Raw genomic sequence first — 19514 nt, 5'->3', positions numbered from 1 at the left:
AGAATAAATATGAAAGCATAAACACCTAAAACAATTGTGTTGTGTCATAAATAGGCACACAATTGCTTGTTTATCCATGTTGTTTAATATCTTTGGATTATTTGGAGATCGATTGAATACAAATTTTTTGAGATAAGCACTTATCTAATTTGTGAAATTTGTCTCTGATATTTTATTTTTAATTCATATTCAAGCATTCAATTGTTTCGTTCCAAAAAAATTCCCATTATTGCTGTTATTCATTCTTAAAAACAAAATCCTATTTTCTATGGTCCAACCTCTCATCATAGCCAACCAAACAAACTTCTAAATCTTATTCCCTAGGCATGTATAATTTATCAAAGTAGATTTTGATTATGTTGTATTGTAACACCTCCACACCATTTAAAACAAAGATTCCATGCTAGGTTAGAAATCTTACACTCAAAAAATAGATGTTGGATTGATTATTCAGTGAAACACACATGCTGCATAAATTATAAGATAATTATATTCCTCTCTTCCTTAAATTATCTTTTGTGAGTACACAATTCAATTCCACACACCATACAAAGTACACTTCACTAGAGATTGCTTTTAAATCCCAAATTATTTTTTAGTAGTCCTTTTGTTCCTCGTAGCAATGATTTTGTATATTTTTATAAGTTGATTTCACGATAATTTGTATCATCTCCAATCAATCCCATACGTTTTGCGCTTGATTCGTGAAGTATATTGCATGAATCCTCTAACCTGATGTAATTTCCACTCAAACAATTTCCTCCTCCATATTAAACATTCCCACATCCTATTCCAACTACCCATTTTTTACACAAAAAATGTATAATGTTGAATTTCTCCCGAACCATATAAAATATGTTCTTAATTTTGTTTCTCACCCAACTAGATACTCTATATGCTTGAGTATATATATATATATATATATATATATGGGATATGTTTGTTATCTTAGTTCCTTTCATGTCTCTTATGGTATGAATGGATCAAGTTACAATCGAGTCTTTGAAACTTTATACATTTTTAAGTAAAAAGAGTTGTACATTAAGTATTAATTATAATTTTTTAGTTAGTAATAAGTGTTTGATCAAACAATAACATTATATATATCCATTTCTCATTTCCCTTACACCTAAAATATGATAGATGGATAATTGTTCGAAATGTTACATTTGCCGATTTTGATGTTGCATAACATAGAGAACTACTTAATCCCCTTTTTCTTAGATTCTCCATAGTAGCCACTTTATTTAGAAAAACCTTCCATACAAAGTGTTGGATAGATGCTAATGCTTTGTTCTCTAAAATTCTTCAAAGAAATCAAGTGTACGTCTTTCCTTTCCTGTAGTGTTGTAGGTTTTCATATGCAGACGGTAAAGTCCATGAAAAATTTATTTATTTTAATAAATAGTATTAATTTTTCTTTGTTAGTAATAATAATTTTAAAGGTAGAAAATATAATTAATAAGAAAATTATGATAAGAAAAATTAAAAATTTAAGATAAAGGGTCAGAAGATGGAATTCGAAATTTTGAGAATTTATTTTTAGAAAATTTTGTAAAATAAAATTAGTGCAAAAAGACAAAACTACTTTCTGAAGTGAAGTTAAGGAGAACGACTTTCTGTAATGAGATTTAAATATTATTTATAATAAAATATTAAAAAAAAACAAATAGTGTCAAATTTTAGCCTATAAATAGTAAGTAAGGGGAAGACTGAAATTGCACCAAAAATTGAGAAATTTTGAGAGAAGAGAGAGTTGGAGGAAATTCTAGTTGCAAAAGGGAAATTTTAGAAGTTTTCGGGGAACAATTTCTAAGGAGGAGATTAAGTTTGGAATAGAGATAAGGGGAGCTAATCTTGAGTCTTTTGTTTTTGTATTATCTTGAATCTTGAATATGCAATCTTTTACTTTTTGTCTCATCTTAAATCTTGAATATGGAGTCCTTTTGTTTTCTATGATCTTGAACCTTGAATATGCAATCTTTTGCTTTTGTCTGATCTTAAATCTTGAATATGGAGTCTTTTGTTTTTGTATGATCTTGAATTTTGAATATGAACATGCTTATGTGATGTGATCCAAGTCTATTGATGATTGTAAAACGTGATTTTGATTTTGTCCTGCTGTGTTTACGTTATTGTTTCTCAGAACATTTAGTTTTTTCTTTTACATCTTTCTAGAAGGATGAGAAGTTGTCTAATCGGCTTTGCCAGATTCAATTTCTTATTTCCTCAGAACTTTTATTGTTTTTATCTATTTATATTGCATTTTCTGAAAGGATGAGAAATTGTCTAACCGACTTTGCCAAATTCAACTTCTTATTTTCCGAGAACTTTTATTGTTTTTTTATCTATTTATATTGCATTTTCTGGAAGAACGAGAAGTTGTCTAACCGGCTTTGTCAGATTCAACTTCTTATTTTCCCAGAACTTTTATTGTTTTTTTTATCTATTTATATTGCATTTTTTTGGAAGGATGAGAAGTTGTCTAACTGGCTTTGCCAGATTCAACTTCTTGTTTCCCTAGAAATTTTATTGTTTTTATCTATTTATATTGCAATTTTCTAGAAGGATAAGAAGTTGTCTAACCGGTTTTGGCAGATTCAATTTCTTGTTTCCCTAGAACGTTTATTTGTTTCTTTTACATATTTCTGGAAGGATGAGAAGTTGTCTAACTAGCTATGCCAGATTCAACTTCTTGTTGCCCCATAACTTTTATTGTTTTTATTTGTTTCTATTGCATCTTTCTAAAAGGATAAGAAGATGTCTAATTGGCTATGCTAAATTCAATTTCTTAGTTCTCTATAACGTTTATAATGTGATATTGTATTATTGTTAATTTATTTTGTGAAATAATCATTTTGTATGATTTTTGTGATGAATGTATTTTATGATGTTGGATATGAAATTTTGCATTTGAATACAGTATGAGTCTCGTATGAGTCTTGGGGAGAGACTCTATAATGACATGATATTAGTGTATATGTTGATGTTGAGGGTCCTGTTGTTGGTGGTTGTCCTAATACTCTAATAATTATCCAGTATCAAAAGGAAGGATGTGTTATGTGGTGAGAGTGGTAGGAGGTCCTAGTCTATGTTCATTTATGGTCATAGATGTTAACGGATTAACCTTGTGAGTGATATGATAGATTGTATTTGGCCAAGATTTTGTTGTGAGAGGAGTAGAGGTCACCACAAGTGCATGACCACCCGAGACTTCCATTAACATTATATCCAGAAAATAGAGCCTAGTATAATAATTGCATCTTACAAGATTTTATGGTGAATGTATTACATATAATAATAGTGTTATGCCTCTTTTAGAATTTGCATGGTAGCTCACCCTTACTTGTTTGTTTGTGCCAAAAACTCTTATTTTTGCGATGATTGTACAACGTTTATGTTATACAGGAGCAGATGAGGGAACGACATCTGAACCAATACAAGTGAAGTAGGAGATAGAGAAATGAAAAATAGTTTGAGAAGAGAAAGAAAAAAAAGTTATAAGTGTTTTTCATGATGTTTGAAAGTATGGACTTTTTTACTCTTAAATAGATTATTGTAATATTGTACTATATTTATATTATTTATGAAATGATTAGTGTGTGAGATTTTATTTTTGGGTGTTACACATACTTATCATGCACAACTCTCATCTTCGTGATCTCATTACCAATTATCTTTGCTCAGTGTAATTTGTTCTACCTCATGCATCAAACTTGTTATCAACCTTAAGAAAAACAATATTTTGACAACTTTTAAAAAATACATCTACTTTAACTTCCTTTAAATATAATGACATATATTATAATTTAAGTTAAAAATTAAAATAAATATAACTAAAGTATTATTATTTTAGATTGCAGTGTGAATTTCTTTTTCTTTAGTATGTCTCGTCTAAGTTTAGTTCTCATTCAAACATATGTCTCATCCATACATCTCACTCCCATCCACTCTCCTTCCATACCAAAGTCTCCAATTATGGTTTTCTTAAAATTGGAGTTTGTGTACGACCTAGCAAATCTTTGAATATTATATTGTAAAGAGTAGAAAGTGTTAAAACTATTTTTTTTTTCAATAATCTGTCATTATATGAGAAATTATATAATAAACTTAACTGGAAAAAATTAGTTCGAAAGTCTTATTTGGATAAGTTTTGCTGAAGAAACTTAATAAAATAATTCTAGGAAAATACGGGACTCGTGCGTTAATATTAAAAGCTGAAAATTTGTTAACTTAACCAACTATTTCAGGTATATTCAATGTTTTAACATTTGTTGGCAAAGGACAAATAATCTCAGGTTAAGGTTAGATATATTATCTTTATTTTATATTTATTTTTTATTTTTAGTTAGTTTTTTATTATTTTTATTTGTATTTTGGGTTTATCCCATATTTCTTCTATTATAGATAGAGGATCTTATATGTATATTCAACACAAGGGATTAATTTCATATATAGTTGTTCACTTATTCAACATGGTATCTAGAGCCAAGTTTTTTTGAGTCAAAAAAAATTATTATTGTCTCTGCCATTACACCTGTCGGCAGCAACGCCATTTACCGCTTCTCATTTTTCTGTCATGCATGGTGGGACGTCTCCCAACTATTTAGAGCGTCAATGTCACTTTTTTTCCTCTTTTAGGTTCATCATATGTTCTCACACGTCTCATCTCCTTCAGACAACTATTCAAAGTATTGATGGTGCTCTTTTTCCTTTTTCAGGTGCCTTGATTTTAGAATCTTGAAAATTTAAGATTTCTCTCTCCTATTCATCCATAGCTTCTTCCGCTGCTGTCTCTTCTGACGTCACCATTGCATTTGACCCATCCATATATGTTTTTTTCTCATGGAAAAGATGGTTTTTGTTATTCGTGGTGGCTCTCCAACAATTATCTCTTTATCCACTGGTGACATTCCTCAATGACCATTTGCAAGAAGAGATTTACATTGAGCAATCTCTCAGATTTGTTGCTCAGGAAGAGTCTTTTGGGTTGGTATTTCATTTTTTATATCGTCTTGCAAATCATTCGCAATTTGATGTCACTCGAGTGCAGAAGCAGATATTTTCACTAAGACTATGAATTCTATTATTAACAAGCTTGATACATATGTATGTAGTAGTTTGAGGAGGAGTGTTAGATATATTATCTTTATTTTATATTTATCTTTTATCTTTAAATAGTTTGTTATTATTTCTTATTTGTATAAATAGAAGATCCTATGTGTATATTCAACACAAAGAGATTAATCCATCTCTAGTTGTTCACTTATTCAACACAATTAAAAATCGATGCATAATTAGTTATTTAATAGGTAAATTTTAAAAGGAAAAAATCAAACTTTACACACAGTTAAGACATTAATTGATGTTTATTGTCCCGCCTAGACACTTTGTTTTATCCTATGTTTATTTAGATGTGTGTGAACTTTTAATTTAAGATACAAGGTTTCTGAAATAAAAATATTCTCTCATATCTATCTATCTATAGAAGATTATTTTTTACAACAACCAAAAAAAAGAAGTAAATTTTCAATGTAGTTGCATGCAATCACTTTAAAAAATTTCCCAATCTTTAAAAGTTCACAGAATGGTGCATTTTAATATTACTATATTTATGGGGGAAAAAGTGTGTTCATAGTTATATATGAGTGCATATATAGACAGCAAACTACTGATCTGCATGTATGAAGTGTTGTTTGAGATTCAAACCATGTGTAGAATTTTAATTATCTGCATAATTAGTGGGGATATTGGGAACATCAAACTTAACATAATATGTAAGTAACACTGCTATAATAATGGATGAACAAATTTATAGAGCATCGTACTATTATTGGTGAGATTTAGACAGGGGTCTTTCCATATGATGAGACTTCTGCAGTGTAAGAATATTCTCTTATTTTAGTTATCCATTAACGTGCTTCATAATAACTTTATTCATAACATATTAGGGACCACTATGCATGTTTTAAAACCTTTTGTTTCGATTCTAAGTTGTTTGAAATATTGAGAGGAAGGAGTGGTATTGTGAAAGGAAGGAGTATTTGGAGATATATTGTTAAGAATGACATTATTAGAATTTATTATTATATATTTCAGATAATTATCTACTTTAAAATATGAAATTTATTATAATTTTATCTTAAAAAGTATCTTAGAAAATGTATAATATGGAATTATTAGATGTGATAGAAATATTTTTAATTAATTACTAATAGCGGGACAGTGTTTTAAGCAACCATATGAACAGTGATGTAAATAAATGAAGCAAACAGTATAGTGTGGGCCTATGCTATGATGGGAGGGCATGGCCCGGCTCGTGTTGGCCCAATTTCATCAATACATGGTAGTACCATCTTCCACCACCTTACCCACCTTCATCCTTTCTACCTTCTCACACACTTTATTTTATTTTTCATCAAAACTCAGAATCATCAATTTTGTGTCGGCTCCATAGATAGGGCTCATAAATTTATATCAATTAAATCATTATATCGTATTCTTTATTAATTCTCTTATTTCTTAAATGTAAAAAATATATTTATTTACTTATACTATTTTTAAGTATTAGGAAATGTGAGTTAGAAAGTACACTCATAAATATGATAATAATGTGCTCACTAAGTGAGTTTAGATTCAAATTTTAATTTATCCTTCAATTTTTTAATTTGAATTCCAGTTAAAAAATCCATCCCTCATTTGTCACACTGAGCTCATTATTATGCAAGGTCGGGCAAACTACTTTCAACCGACAACAATCGAATCACAAAAGCAGAAGAGTTGACCGTAAAATCGAATTAACCAAATTATGTCCCACGCTTTGGTTTTGAAGTCAAAACTCAAGAGCATGGGACAACTTCATATTTTATTCATGTCATAACACCCAATAAAATTATAATTTTTAATTTATTTTATTCCTATTTATCTTTTTACTTAACGAAAACGCGTCAAGTACGTACATTTTCAAAACACTCGTTTTCAGAGTTGAATTCTTCGAACATCGCGTAACCAAAAATTGATAAACTACTCGTCTTTCCTATTTTTGTTGCATCGCATTGATACGCCATTAAGAACCACCGTTCAAGCAAACAAACACAAAAACTGGCAGAAAAAATTATAAGAAAATTCAGATTTATGATGAAATCTCAAAGATAACTCATCCACTAAAAGGAATACCCAAGTATACAACAAAAATTCCACCATCAGAATATGTACCACATTTTTTCTCCTGTTAATACAAAAAGAAAAGGAAAAAAAAATCCAAAGAAGTTAACGCGTACTTGAACTTGTTCTACTTGTACTTGAGAGAAATCAAATTAAGCTACCCACGTTAAGATGTTAAATCTATGAAATTATGTAGAAGAATTGGGTGAACTAAGCAAAAGCTTCGCTGCTGGAGGAAACTCTGAAAATGAGCTCAAGGTCCGGTGGCACAAAGTAGCCGTTCTTCGGTGGCAGCCTCTGCCGCGCCGTGTGAGGCGGTGACTTCTTTTTGGGAGCAGGCGGACACACCATCGCCGCCGGTATCCGACGAGGGGTGCGTTTGGGCGTGCGGCAACCTTCGTCAACGTTCTTGACCATGTTTTTCAACTTTTGAGAATGTTTGTGTTTGGGAGCGCGCGAACGTTGTTATTTATAGGTACACCGAGGAACAAGTGGGTTGGGGTGACTCAAGTTACTTGCTCCGCAAGGAGACAGAGTAGGTTACGGGCTTTGGGTCGCGCAAGCGTGTGGTGGAATCTTGAGGGAGTCCACGTGGCAAAAAGGGCGGGTTTCTGGCACATGGGGCCCTCGATGAGGGGCATAGGATTCTGGTTCCAATACGTTTTGGGCCTTTGAATTAAGTCCACGGGTTCTGTTTTGGCGGGAAAATTTGGGTCGGTGGTTAATGGGCCACGTAGTTAATGTGCGCGTGCGCAATGACCTTCGTAACGTTTTCTGATGAATGCCACCGCCAAGCTAACCTAAACCGTCAATGTTGGCGTTCCTCCGTTAAGTTAAACGTCCTTTTGAAATCGTTACGTGGCTATGCCTTTTGTTTGTTTCAACTGTGTGTTATTTAATGTTGGGATAACGCTCACGACTCCACTCAGGAAAAAAAAAAAGTAACTTATGGTCTATGTGCAGAATTTCTGTACCAATAACAGTGCGACATCTAGTTTACAACCCATTTCAATTTAATTATTTTCGTTTAAATAAAGTAACTAATGCAATTAATATTAAAAAAATATTAATGATTTTTTATTGTTAAAAATTTGAAAGTAGCTTGGAATTGTCGGCGCGGGAGAAGTATTTCTGGACATCCTTAATGGGCCATATGTTCAGTAGGCCTGTAATGTGGGCCACGATGGATTTGTTAATAATGCTAGGAGAGTTACTCCCTACACCAACTCACATTGCTACTTGCACCACCACATTTTTAAAAATTTTAAAATTATCCTTTATGTTTTAAAAAATCCTACACCCCCACTTCTTTTCTTCAACGAATGTTGACATTCATTGAAGAAAAATTTTTAGACGAATTTTGACAAGGATTTTTTAAGCCTTCAACGGATGTCGAAATTCGATGAAGATTTTAAAAATCCTTCAACGGAACGGATGTCAAAATCCGTTAAGAAATTTTGCATAAACGGATTTCGAAATCCGTTTAAGGAAAGAGAAAAACAAAACTCTTGCAAATCATGAGAACCATGGTGATTTTGTTTGCATGCGGGTAGTGAGTAGTATATGTGAGGAAAGGAAAAGAGAAGGGTCACGACGGAGTAGGTGTATGTGTTTTAGTTTTGTCTGGTAGAGTGGAAGAAAGCTTTTCGCGTGAGTTTGTGAAGAGAGGAACGAGTGTGGTCACAGTTTAGAGTGGTTAGGAGAGTATATTGTGCTCTCAGTTCTGACTGGAAAAGAATTGATAATAGTGATAGGTTTGGGAAAGCCGTGAGTGTGTTGTGAGGAGAAAGATAAGAAGGTAGGCTCTGGAAAGTGGTAGGAAAGCTTGGTAGGTTACGTGTGAAGAAATGCCTCGGGTTGGTGTGGTGGAGTTAAGATAGTGAGAAAGGAGAGTTAGAAGATCCTTTCGGGATGTTAAAGTGGAAGAGTAACTTTGCATGGGAGTTAAATATTCTATGATTAATTTAAAATGAGGATGTCTTAAGTGGAAAGATATGAGTAAAATAAGGGAGAGGATTTATGTAAAGGGTAAGAAGAGAGAGGTTGCCTTTGGGTTGTTTCTCTTGGCGGAGTTTTCTGCATGGGCTTTCTATGTTGTTGAGTGAATGGGTATGTGGGAGAGTTTACTTGGTTAGAGTTTGGTTAAAATATTGGAATCAAAGAAAGAGGAGTTGAAGAAGTAGAAGAGATATGGAGTGTGAATGAAGGTATGATGGTGTTACAGAATGTTAGAAAGTTAGTGAGGGTGGATCGTTTTATATATGCATGGTGTGATAGAAGAAAGAGAACTAGGGGTTGTGGGTTTTGCAGATGGTGAGTTAAAGATGAGTGAGAGGAAGGTTTGGTTGCTTGGGTTGTAGTGTTTGGAAGATATTATGGGTGGAGGTTTTTATTGGATAGAACATAAGGAGTGAGTGGGAGTTTTGGGCTGAGTAAAAAGAAGACGAGATAAAGCTTGGAAGAGTTTTGTAGGTGGTTGGAAGGAGAGAGAAAGGAATAAGAGTAGAGGAAGAGATATTTCCTAGCCTTAGAATGTAGTTGGATCCGAAGGAAAAGAGGAAGAGGTAGAGGTAGCCATGTGTAGTTTTGGGTGGAGTTACGGGTATAGGGATGGGTATGTGTATGAAGGTAGAGAAAGTGAAGAAAGGCAGAGAGAGTATTATGTAGAGATGTTGCATGGAAAATGATTTCACCTCGAGAGAGCCAAGAGGGAGAAACGTGACATCGTTATTTTGGAATGGAAGGGAGGGTGTGGGTCTCACGTCAAGGATTTCCAAAGATAAAGTATTTGTTTTAAGTTGGAATAACACGTGGGTGGGTTTGTTTGGTTATAGAGAAGAAATGGGAAGTTTAGTGTGGGTTAAGCGTGAGATTGACGAGAGTGAGAGTTTGTGAAATAGTATATATGTGTATGTGGAGGATCTTATGAGAGAGGGAGAAACAGTGAGTAATAGGTCTTTGCATGAAGGTAGGTTCTTTATAATGGAAAGTGAGAAATTGAGTATTTAATTGGAAGATATGTGAACATTTGAAGATAAAACGAGTTTGAGGTTTAGCATTTATATGAAGAATAAGTAATAGAAAGAGAGAGGGGTACGTGAGAAAGAAAGAAAGAATTGCATTGGAAGGAGAGGTTTCAATGGAAGGAGAGGTTTCAATGGAAGAAGAGAAGAAATATAGAGGGAGATGGAGAATTTAAACCATGAAGTAATTGCACAAATGAGGTTTCAAGAGTGTTGGTGTGTTATATCATGAGAATGTATGTAGGAGTTTGATTGGTCGATGAGTTGCAAGGAGAAGTTTTTGCATGAAAAGTAAGAGGGAGAAAGGTGGGGCCTTAATAGTTGTTGGGCAGAGAGAGATAGGTTTTAGTTTCATTTTACAATGAAACGGATGTGGACAACGCTTTTCCTTCAACAAATATTTAATTTCAATCGTTTAACAATTCAACTTATATTTATATACGTTTAAATATTACACTGAAGGGCAAAAGTGGAATTAGGAGGTGCAGGGAGCAGTGTGTGGTGGTGGAGAGAGTAACTCGCTAACGCTAGGCTATTGTTTCTTGTGCTTTTACAATTTCTAACTGCACTTTTACAATAATAGAAAGAGGCCATAACACCTTTCGCAACTGGTGCTGTTCCATCGCCATTTGCCGTAAAGTAAGAAGAAGAGACTGTGAATGACTGCTGAAGAAAAAGAAAAGAAAAAAATACAGAAAGAATTTATTTTAGAAAAATTATATTTGGAGTTTATTTTATGTTTTGAAAAGTTTTTTTTAGTGCACATTTCATACAAGAATAACTCAAAACTTATTTCAAAAAGTATTATGTGTTTGGGAAAGTCTGATTCATGAATCTTATTTCAAAAAGTTTGTTTTGAAAACTCTGTTCAAGAAACTTGTTTTAAAATACATTTAATGTGTTCTGTGTTCGAAGTTCCACATCGATTAGAGATAAAAAAAATTCATAGTTTATAAGTGGGTGCAAACCTCACCTACAAATTAGTTTTGTGGAGTTGAATTAGACTTAAAAAGTCTACCTCTAACATAAAAATTTTGAAAAATTTATTATAGAAAATTTTCACAACATGTAATCCGAAAATCATTATTAAAGAGAAAATTGATTATTTGAAAATCTACTAAAAACATTGTGGGGTAAAGGATGTAAAAGCCTAATGCTACTACACCATTTTTAAAGGATGTAAAAGCCTAATTATTAATTATTTGATGTATAATTAGCAACAAAAAGTTAAGGTTAATATACTAAAAATTAACTAATTCAATATTTTTTAAAATTAAAGAAGTAAATTGAATTAAATAAAAATTAAAGATCTAGTTAATTTTTTTTATAAACATTAAAAGATCAAAAGAATTTTAGTAAAAAATGTAAATAAATATCAAGACTAAAGTATTTATATGGTTTTTTATTAATTAAAGCTAAATTAATTAATTTATTAATATAATGATTATTTTTATGAAAAATATGATCTTATAAAAGTGTAAACACCGACAATATCTTCTTCTAATACTCAAAGAATAAAAAAAATATCGACTAAAAATAATCACTTTCGAATTAAAGTTTTTAAAAACTTTTTTGAAAACATACTTTAAAACATAATAAACTTGACATAAAAAAACGGAAAATTACTCGCATTTTAACCTTCACATTTTTACTTGATTAAAATTTTATAATTGTAACAAAATTTTCAATTTAATTATTATAAGTATAAATTAAAAATATATTACAATATAGTATAAATTAGAACACACTGTATATATAGGTAAAGTTTTAAGTACCATTGAAAAAGAAGAAAATAAAAATTGTATAAAAGTATACATTAATATTAGAAAATATAAATTTAATCTTAAACTTTTTTTAATTTAGAATTATCAATAATTATTCATGTTAAACTAATCATGCAAGTACAACTTTATCTCACAATATCTAATTCATCGTATACTAAGCAGATCTTGAACTTTTTTTTCTTCTAAACATTTGATAGTTGCTTTTATAAGAGAATCTTTTCAAATTTGGCCAGAATGTTGGATAAAAGGTGGAGGATAGCACAGTGAAATAAAGTGCATATATTATACCTAAGTTAAGTTATATTAATTTCAATACTAGTAAATATATCATCATGATCTAAACCTCAGCTACAACTCAAAATTATTAATGATAGATAATACGTGATTGTAAGTATTGAAAATTTTAGTTATATTATATTACAATTTTATTATAACATTGTGTACTTTAAAAAAAATAATTTAGTTGTCGTCATTGCTTATGGCTTTTTGTTTTGTATTTATTATTACAATATATAAATGTCGTTTTAATAGACATGAAATTATTCTCTTACTTTATACATACATTTATTATATAAAATAAGAGAACTAATAACTTTCTTTAAATATTTTTTGAATAGATTCTTTTAGAGTTTTGATAAGAGAACACTTAAATGTGCATTTTTCATAATTTCAGCTTTTCCTGAATTCTTCCCCTTTCTAACCTCCGAAGACGCTGAAGCAAAACAGTCAATACAATGGTGTGATAGTGTTCATCCACTGCTGCTCTTCCTCCACGCCGATTCGCTTCTCCGTCCATCGAACCAAACCGGTTCGGTTTAACCAACCGGTTCGGTGCTCTTCACTAGTTGCGCGCGCACACAAGAACCGAAATCCAGCTCGAGAAACGAGTGCATCATGCCTTTTATTTCCAGCATTCAGCGTCAAACCGATTTCAACCTCTTCGATTCCAACACTCCCATTGTCATAGACAATGGCGCCTCTTATTTCCGCATAGGGTATTATAACCCTAACTTTCTGTTTCTCTGGTTTAATTTCCCAATCGAATTCATCTAACTAGCTAAGACTCGTTCTTTTTTTCGTGAATTTTCAGTTGGGCCGGAGAGCCTGAACCTCGTGTTATTTTTCGCAACATTGTGCAAAGGCCACGCCATAAAGTAACCGGTACTGCTTTATCACCTTTTTCGTTCTTGCATAAGATGACTTGAGTTCTTGCTTTAAATGCTCAGCGGGAGATTTCGCCCTTTGAGCGGTTTTAGCTGGTTCAGACATAGCTGTTTTTCCGTGGAGGATATCTGTGGTTTCTAAAAATAACTTTTTATTTAGCGGCTTAGAATTAATTTTGATATTAACGTTTTCCTAGATCAATTTTGCTTTCAATACAATAAAGAGTTTTTTTTTTTTTTCATGTTTTTGTTTTCATAGGGCATTGGACTAGCGTTTTGGCTTTAATATTTATTTATGTAATTTTTTGCTTTTGTATTGTGCATTGTTTGCTTGGATAATCTTTAATTTGTCAAAAAAATTAGGTCCCATATGTGTTTTTTTTTTTTCTGCATTATTATCTATATTATATCTAACAAGGTCTGTCCCAACATTGGTTCTTTTTGCTTGCCTACTATTATTTGGTGTGGTGAATACTTGTTATTTCACACAGGGGAGACAGTCACCATTGTGGGTGACCATGATCCTGCCTTACTGAAATACTTTGACTGCACTCGCTCTGGGCCACGTTCTGCATTTGACAATAATGTTGTGTACCAGTTTGAAACGATGGAATACGTAAATTTCCTCTTGTCTCATGTTTAACTTGTGCGCTTCATTATTTTAGAAAAACCTGTTGAGATAGCATACTGACATTTTTTTTCACACATAGATTCTTGATTTTGGATTTGATCGGATGGGTGCAACTACTGAGGTATGGAAATAGGTGAAGTAGTGTTTCATTTTTTTTATGTTCCTTCAAGCTGTTAGTTTTGTCTTTTGTTCCTTGGTGTATTTAGTGTTGTTGATACTACTAAATCCAGTGTGCTAGTTACTGAACATAATGAGTTGGTACATAGTAGCTCTTTGGTTTAATAAGTATACGTTCTTCTTTTTCCTGCATTTGGTTAATTTAACTTAATCTTTCTAATTAATGTCTATCTCTGGAGCAGATTGATCATCCTGTCCTGATCACCGAATGTGTATGCAACCCAGTTCAATCTCGTAGTAAAATGGCAGAACTTCTTTTTGAGACTTACGGAGTTCCATCAATTGGTACTGATACTTAGCAACCTGCAGACAAAAGAAAAACTTCATATTTAAGTAGCGATTTTCAGTAGAAAACTGATTCGATACAAAATTCTGAAGTACCCTGTTTTTTTCACATGATTGTTACTGGTTTTTCTCATTAGGGATGTATGTCTGGAATTTTTTGCTACATGTTGTGTGTAATTTGCTTCCAAAAGTTAGTTGGGTTTCTGTGTTCTGGCAGCTTTTGGTGTTGACGTCGCATTCAGCTACAAATACAATCAACAACAAGGAGTTTGTGCTAAAGACGGTCTTGCTTTGTGTCCTGGATTCAACACAACCCATGTGATTCCGGTATTGTTTTTATCTTATTTACCGAATTAAAGGATCTTATATGTCAATGAAATGAGTTTGTCATTTCTGTTGCAGAATATTGTAACATTGAAAACCAGTTTTATAGAGGATATGGGATGGAACCTCAAATATGGGAATGGAAGAGGGATCTCCCACTAAGTAGCACTTCCCTTGTAATCAATTAAATCCAAAGTAATTATATTTATGAATTAAAGGAATCAAATCATTGTAAGAACATCACCATGGAATATGAATCTCCTCTTAGCTTGGTGTTCATGAGCATGGTTCAAGAATGGGTATGAAACCATTTTCATTCAAGCCTGACTCAGATTCAAAGAACTCAACAAATGAAAGGTGCTTTAAAAGTAAGATGGAGTAAGGAAGGGATGAAGAATCATGCCATTTTAGTAGACTCAAGATAAGTTAAGTGAAGAATCCTGCCACTTGAGTAGATTGAAGATAAGTGAAGTGAATCACCACTTAATTCCTAGAAATTGAAGATAGGACTTCAGAAGGGAGAACTCAGACCCTCAAGAAGACTCACAACACAAGTCTCAATTTCTCAAAGAAGTTTCGATTCATTCTAAGTTGTAATCAATGACAAACAGGTGCCTTGGATTGGATAGGCATCGCACTTGCCTATTACAAGATCTAGAATATTCCTACTCTTCTCATGTGCTACCTTGATGCCTAAAAGTCCTAAAATATTCTCTTAACTGGTGCACTTAGCTTCACATCTTGGATCTTGTTTTCCTTGCTTTGTTATGCGTTTGGATAAGTTCTAGATCCTCCTTGACTTGGTGCTTTCAGTGCTCTCCTTGACGCACTTATCTTCACTCCTTGGAGCATGCTTTCCATGCCATGCTCCTTTGTGGCACACTCCAAACCTAGAGTTCCAAGAGTTTCTTTAGCATTTATTCCTTGCGTTTGCTATGTGTCCTTGGATAGAGCCTTCAATTGATATTGGTAGATTAAGGTCCTACAAATTATGCCTTCAATTGATATTGGTAGATTAAGGTCCAACAAATTATCTATATATTCAACGTACAACACAATTAAAAATCCTATTATACAATTATAATCAAAGTAAAACAACAGGTCCTAAGCTTTTGGAATCCATGAATAAAGACATTTCTATGAGAACAAAGGTTCTTGGTCATGCTTTGTGTAATTCTTTTAGAACTTTCTCGCTCCTTTTCTTCTTCCTGATTAGTGCACTCATCAATTTGCCCTTGTAGGGAGAAGAAAAAAAATTATTAAAATTTATAAATAGCATAAAAATATATTCTCAAATTTAATTTCTTTCAAATATTGTAATAAATAAGAAATCCACTGGGCATGTGATTGAAAGATTCTGCCTATTGTTGATATTATTTGTTTTGCATATTTCAGTTTGTAGACGGGGAGCCTGTGTATGAAGGATGCTGTCGTACCAATGTTGGTGGATTCCATGTGACTAATCATTTGAAGCAACTCCTTTCACTTAAATATCCATATCATTTGTGCGTATCAAATCATTCGGGTTCTGCTACTATCTAAATGAATGTTAAATTTGGACAATGTTTTAGAATTTATTGAATGATCTATGCAGGACTAGATTTACATGGGAAAAGGTTGAAGACCTGAAGATGGAACATTGTTACATTGCATCAAATTATGCCTCGGAAGCTAGGTTGTTTCAGGTATATGTATGGATTTTTTTTCCTGTTCGACTAAGTTCCTTTATTGCTTCTAAAACACCTTGAATGATCTTACTAATAGAAAGAACCTGAGCAAGCCGAAGCAAAAAACAGATGTTGGCAACTTCCTTGGGTTCCACCGCCTACTGATGAGCCTCCTTCTGAGGAAGAAATCGCAAGAAAGGCAGCAATTAAAGAGAAACAAGGTCAAAGGCTTCGAGAAATGGCTGAGGCGAAGAGGTCTTCTAAAATTAATGAACTGGAAAATGAATTGCATGGTTTAGAGTTTCTTTTGCATCAGCTTGAACAAGTGGATGAGAGTGAGGTTCTATCATTCCTGTCAGAAACTGGCTATGTCAATAGGCAGGAGATAGAGTCTGCACGAAATAAAGTTATGCAATCATTACGGAAAGCTAAAGGTGAACCAAAGAATGAACAAGCTGAAGCTGAAAAGGACGATCTTGGCACTAGCGAGAAGTATTCTCTTATAAATATTCCTGATGACATGTTGACTGAAGAACAGGTCTCTTTTTGCATTAGACTGCTGATCACTTAAATTATAAATAAGCTGAATGGTGTATTCTCATTTTCTGCTTATTTTGGAGAAAGAAGCGTTTTTTTTTCTTTTGTTTTATTCGGAGATTTTTTTTTTTTTAATTTAGGGAAATAAGGTTTCCCAAACGTGTGCTTACATATTTTTTCCGAGCCACATTTTCTTACAATCTTAATATGATTATATTTTTCAAATATCATCTTTGCGTGATGTTCTTTGTGCTGAGTTTAACAAATATTAATTGCATTTTCGATATTGATATTTGACAGCTCAATGAAAAGAAGAAACAGTTGTCACTCAAATCTATGGCTGATGGGAGGCAGCGATTAAAACAGAAGCGCTATGAAGAGGAATTGGAACGAGAGAGAAAACAACAGCTGGAGGAGGAGAAACGCCTGTACGTTTGATGGTTTAGTTTCTTTATGAAGTTTAAAAATATACTCTGTGGCTTGATTATGTAAGATTTTCCCCTCATATTTAACTAAGTAAAATGGGAGAAAACAGGTGATAGAAAAGAACGAGTATTTAATCTAAATTTAGGTCACTAACTTGAATCTGATACAGATTTTGAAGGACAGTGATAACAGGAGAGATAAGTGGAGTTTACTATCCGCATTTACTTAAGCCCAGGATACAACTTTTGTCCATGGCATGATTGTAATCTTGACTAGGCTTTTAAATGATTAATATAAACTTTTTTTGTCTGCTTAATGTAGAGAGAACCCGGACCTATATTTGGAGCAATTGCATGCTAAATACAAAGACCTTTCAGAAAGAGTTGACCAACAAAAACGACTTAAGACAAACGGAGGCCATTCAAACGCAAATAATCTGTCCGGTGGTATTGGCCGTGGTGAAAGACTGAATGCTGCTCAGAGGGAAAGAATGCGTCTCCTGACAACTGCAGCTTTTGACCGTGGTAAGGGTGAAGATACATTTGGTGCTAGAGATGAAGATTGGCAGCTTTACAAATTGATGAGCAAAGATTATGGTAACGATGATGATGAAGAACCTGATGAAGATGAAACAGAGCTGGCCCGCATCTCTTCTAGGCTACAGGTTAGATCACCTTGTAGGATAAAATCCCATAAAATTAGTTTATGATTGTACAAGTTCACTTGTTTATATGGGTCTCGATTTACAATTCACTAAAGTTTCTACACTGTTAATTTGATAGGACCTGGATCCAACATTTATACCCAAGTTAGAAGCCGGTACCAGTCAACCTGCTGAGGTGCCACGTATGCGTCCTCTGACCAAAGAAGATTTCCAAATTGTTCTTGGGGTCGAAAGATTTAGATGTCCTGAAATACTATTTAATCCAAACTGGATTGGGGTTGATCAGGTAGGATTAGACGAGATGGCTGGGGTCTCAATAAGGAGGTTACCATACAAGGATGAAACCTTGGAACAGAGGCTGACTAGTTCCATACTTGTTACTGGTGGAAGTTCTCTTTTCCCTGGTATAGTTGAACGTCTGGAAGCTGGAATTCGGATGATTAGACCATGTGGCTCACCTATAAAAATAGTAAGAGCATTGGATCCAGTCATGGATGCATGGCGTGGGGCTGCTACCTTCGCCTCAGACTCACAGTTCCATATGCAAACTTTCAATAGACAGGATTATTATGAAAAGGGTGAAGATTGGCTTCGCAGGTATCAACTGCGGTATACATTGTAATTGGTCACATTATAGGACTGTACATTGTGTACAATTTTCGACCATTGTTTAGAAAGTATTCTCATGTAGTATGATATGTTGTCTTGCTTCTTGTTGAATCAGAACATCAACAAAAGCACAGTGTTACACAGCAATAGCTAATATTTTTAATCCAGTGAATAGCATATTCATTGCTGTTTGCTCTTTTACGTTGGAATATGCTTCATATAACTCAAATCTCCGCATAGCCATCACCTTTTTATTTCTTGTTTAAGAAAGATGTTAATATTGAAGAAGACAGATCGACTTAACTTTTTAATCTTCAATTAAATACTCAACTTCTGGAAATGATAAGTAATTTTTTCTTTCACTACCACCGATGGAAGTTGCAGAAGTAACCTTCTCAATTATTTTACAAACATATACGCAGTTTTTGCTATTTTGTACCAATGATATTTTCCTAATGGCCCTTGGAGATCAATTCATTTAAAGATTGGAACTCATTAAATTAACTACTATTTTTAAAAAGGCTTTTTTCATACGGAATTAGAATTAAACTTCGATCAGCAATATATATATATATATATATATATATTATTAATTACATTGAAATTTAAATATTTTTATTTTTCTAATATTTTTGTTTATTGTTTATTTTTGTCATAAGAATGTTTGATTCTTAATTTTAAATATTTAATCGCATAAATTTTTTCATTAAGCAATTTAAAAATTTATTTTCTTTTTTCTCTTATTAGATAATGTATCAAATTGTTTTAAGACACATAATTAACCATTTTTACTTTCTTTTAATATTCTTTTTTGTTTATTTTTATATGTACGAATATGATTTTTTATTACTTTTATATAATTATTTTTATTTTTTTAACTCATTATCATATGTAAGTTTGTTATTGTAATTATATGAAAAATTTTAATTTATTGTAATATAATAATTTAATATAATTGTGATGAATCTTATTTATTATCGGATAAGTTGAAAATTTATGCTAAATTTTAATTATTATTAGTTTAATTTTTATTTTTGGGTAACAAATTTAAGCGGTGTAT

General features: G+C 32.6%; 2 protein-coding genes across 2 annotated transcripts; one reads left to right on the top strand and one right to left on the bottom strand.

The window, feature by feature from the left end:
• Positions 1–7131: 7131 nt before the first annotated feature.
• On the bottom strand, positions 7132–7625 carry LOC124829499 (cyclin-dependent protein kinase inhibitor SMR4-like). The gene has a single exon (XM_047303025.2). The coding sequence runs from the start codon at positions 7579–7581 to the stop codon at positions 7375–7377; it is 207 nt and encodes a 68-aa protein (XP_047158981.1). The 5' UTR covers positions 7582–7625; the 3' UTR covers positions 7132–7374.
• A 5007-nt stretch (positions 7626–12632) lies between these two features.
• LOC124829487 (actin-related protein 5-like) lies at positions 12633–18655 on the top strand. The gene is made up of 12 exons (XM_047303009.2): positions 12633–12966; positions 13062–13132; positions 13626–13750; positions 13845–13886; positions 14125–14227; positions 14445–14554; positions 15947–16056; positions 16146–16236; positions 16316–16756; positions 17056–17183; positions 17503–17845; positions 17964–18655. Exons 1-12 carry the CDS (start codon positions 12866–12868, stop codon positions 18465–18467), a joined length of 2169 nt encoding a protein of 722 aa, XP_047158965.1. The 5' UTR covers positions 12633–12865; the 3' UTR covers positions 18468–18655.
• Positions 18656–19514: the final 859 nt, after the last annotated feature.

Source organism: Vigna umbellata, chromosome 1 (genome assembly GCF_029865625.1).
Source record: "Vigna umbellata cultivar VRB3 chromosome 1, Vumbellata_1.0, whole genome shotgun sequence".
NCBI lineage: Eukaryota > Viridiplantae > Streptophyta > Magnoliopsida > Fabales > Fabaceae > Vigna > Vigna umbellata.
This window is presented reverse-complemented; position numbering and strand designations above follow the sequence as displayed.

Coding starts and splice junctions, on each gene's coding strand:
- LOC124829499 (XM_047303025.2), bottom strand. CDS start 7,581: ATGGTCAAGAACGTTGACGAAGGTTGCCGCACGCCCAAACGCACCCCT.
- LOC124829487 (XM_047303009.2), top strand. CDS start 12,866: ATGCCTTTTATTTCCAGCATTCAGCGTCAAACCGATTTCAACCTCTTC. Junction 13,751..13,844: donor AGTTTGAAACGATGGAATAC/GTAAATTTCCTC, acceptor TTTCACACATAG/ATTCTTGATTTTGGATTTGA. Junction 16,057..16,145: donor CTTAAATATCCATATCATTT/GTGCGTATCAAA, acceptor TGATCTATGCAG/GACTAGATTTACATGGGAAA.